Source organism: Petaurus breviceps, unplaced genomic scaffold (genome assembly GCF_028583685.1).
Source record: "Petaurus breviceps papuanus isolate PSGF00001 unplaced genomic scaffold, PetGlider_PUasm1.0 90383, whole genome shotgun sequence".
Lineage (NCBI taxonomy): Eukaryota > Metazoa > Chordata > Mammalia > Diprotodontia > Petauridae > Petaurus > Petaurus breviceps.
This window is the reverse complement of record NW_027187234.1, coordinates 1,000,204-1,001,993: the sequence shown is the minus strand read 5'-3', so window position 1 is coordinate 1,001,993 and position 1,790 is coordinate 1,000,204. Positions and strand designations below refer to the sequence as shown.

Sequence of the window (1,790 nt, the reverse complement as noted above, 5' to 3'; positions counted from 1 at the left end):
TATATATATATATATATATATATATATATATCTATATATACATATATATGAAGATAAAAAGCCAAAAGTTGCTCCTCCATTGATCTCAAACATGCCCTGGCATCTCAGAAGAAAAAGCAATGTACTGGATTCAGCAGAAGACTTGGAGTGAGGAGAACCTAGATTCAAATCTCACCTCAGACAATTAATAGTTGCGTGACTCTGCAAGTCATTTAATTCTCAGTTCCTTGTCTGCAAAATCAGAGTTGGACTCAATGGACTTTATTTCTAGCTACAAACCATTTCAAAAGAGGTTCCCTAGTAGGAAAATAGCCCATTCAAAAATGGCTACATTCAGTCAGCCAAGGGAAGATGTCGGCCCACAGAATATTTGGTCCTCTTTATGAGAGGAAAGAAATCAGAGTCCTGGGGTGTGGAAGGTCCAGTGGGAGAAGCAAAAGGCAATAAAAAGGAAGGTATAATAGAAGAATAATATGAGTTGCCTCCTAGAATATGGGTGTCTCCCTATCCCTAGAGGTATATAAATATCAGTTAGATAACCATCTGTCCAAGATACTATGGATATCTTCAGGTACTGAAAGATACTGTAGATATAGCCAAATAGCTATCTGTTCAAGAAAGGTTTATTACGGTGGGCAGGACAGTGGACAAGATGATCTATAAGGACTCCCCTTGTCCTGAGAGTCTGAGATTCAATGTCTGGATGAGATGTCACTCCCAGCAGGCAGGGGCAAGGCCTTTTCTGCTGACCATTTTCCCTCTCTGATACAGACCATGTGGTGTGTGAAGAAGAGTGTAAATATGCCATGCTGGCCTTAAACTGCATCTGCCCAGCCACCTCCACACTCATCACCCTGCTGGTCCACACGTCCCGGGGACAGTGAGTATCCAAGTTTGCCTCCAGCTCAACCTTATCCAAAGAGTTTTCTTCAAGGAGGGTGTTTATAAGGCTATCCCCAAAGAGTGTAATCTTCATCAAAAGAACCAGAACCAATGCCAGGAGTACCATGTGTGTCTCCGATCAGCTAAAATGACCTGGGATTTGGGGGGAGAGGGGGACTGGGTGGAGCAGCATATGAGGACTGACTGATAAGATGAGACCTCTTCAGTCTGTCTTGACAAATGGAATGATCCTCCAGTGGTGGAAATGAGGCAATGAGACTAGAGAGATATTTGGAAGTGGGTAGGCTTTGCCATTGTCCCTCAAACCATGCCATTCATGGAGTAAGATCATTCCTACATGAAGCAACTAGGTGGCACAGTGAATAGAGCACCAATCCAGGAGTCAGGAGGACCTGAGTTCAAATGTGGCCTCAGACACTTAACACCTAATAGCTGTGTGACCTTGGGCAAGTCACTTAACCCCAACTGCCCTGCCTTCCCCCCTCCAAAAAAGAAAAAAAAATCAGTCCTAAAGCTGTGGGTTTCTGCTCAGGTAGAATGTACCTCCATTCCTAACTCTCATCTATTGTGGGCCTTGTCCATGTGTCCCTCCTGTCCCAAGCATCTTGGGGCAGCTTTAATAGGCAGGCCTGGTTTCTGGCTTTGTCCCTAGGGAAGGTCAGGACTCACCGGAGCAATGGCAGCGGATGTACGGTCGATGCTCAGGGAATGAAGTTTATCATATCCGAATGGGAGACAGCAAGTTCTTCATGGAGTATGAAGGCAAGAGCTTCACCTATGCAGCCTTCCACGCCCACAAAAAGTGAGAGGAAAGGCAGGGTCCCCTGGGGGTTGGGGGGTAAGTAAGGGAATAACTGGCCAGAGGTGTTGCTTGAAAGGAGTTTCCT

At 45.2% G+C, this 1,790-nt stretch overlaps 1 protein-coding gene across 6 annotated transcripts in view; it reads left to right on the top strand.

The window, feature by feature from the left end:
* KCNT1 (potassium sodium-activated channel subfamily T member 1) overlaps positions 1 to 1,790 on the top strand; it is a 227,642-nt gene that overhangs the window by 183,205 nt on the left and 42,647 nt on the right. For all 6 annotated transcript variants that reach the window (XM_069108351.1, XM_069108356.1, XM_069108355.1 and 3 more), the window contains 2 exons: positions 772 to 880; positions 1,556 to 1,705. In XM_069108351.1, coding sequence (XP_068964452.1) covers positions 772 to 880; positions 1,556 to 1,705 — 259 coding nt within the window. The remainder of the gene's footprint in view (positions 1 to 771; positions 881 to 1,555; positions 1,706 to 1,790) is intronic.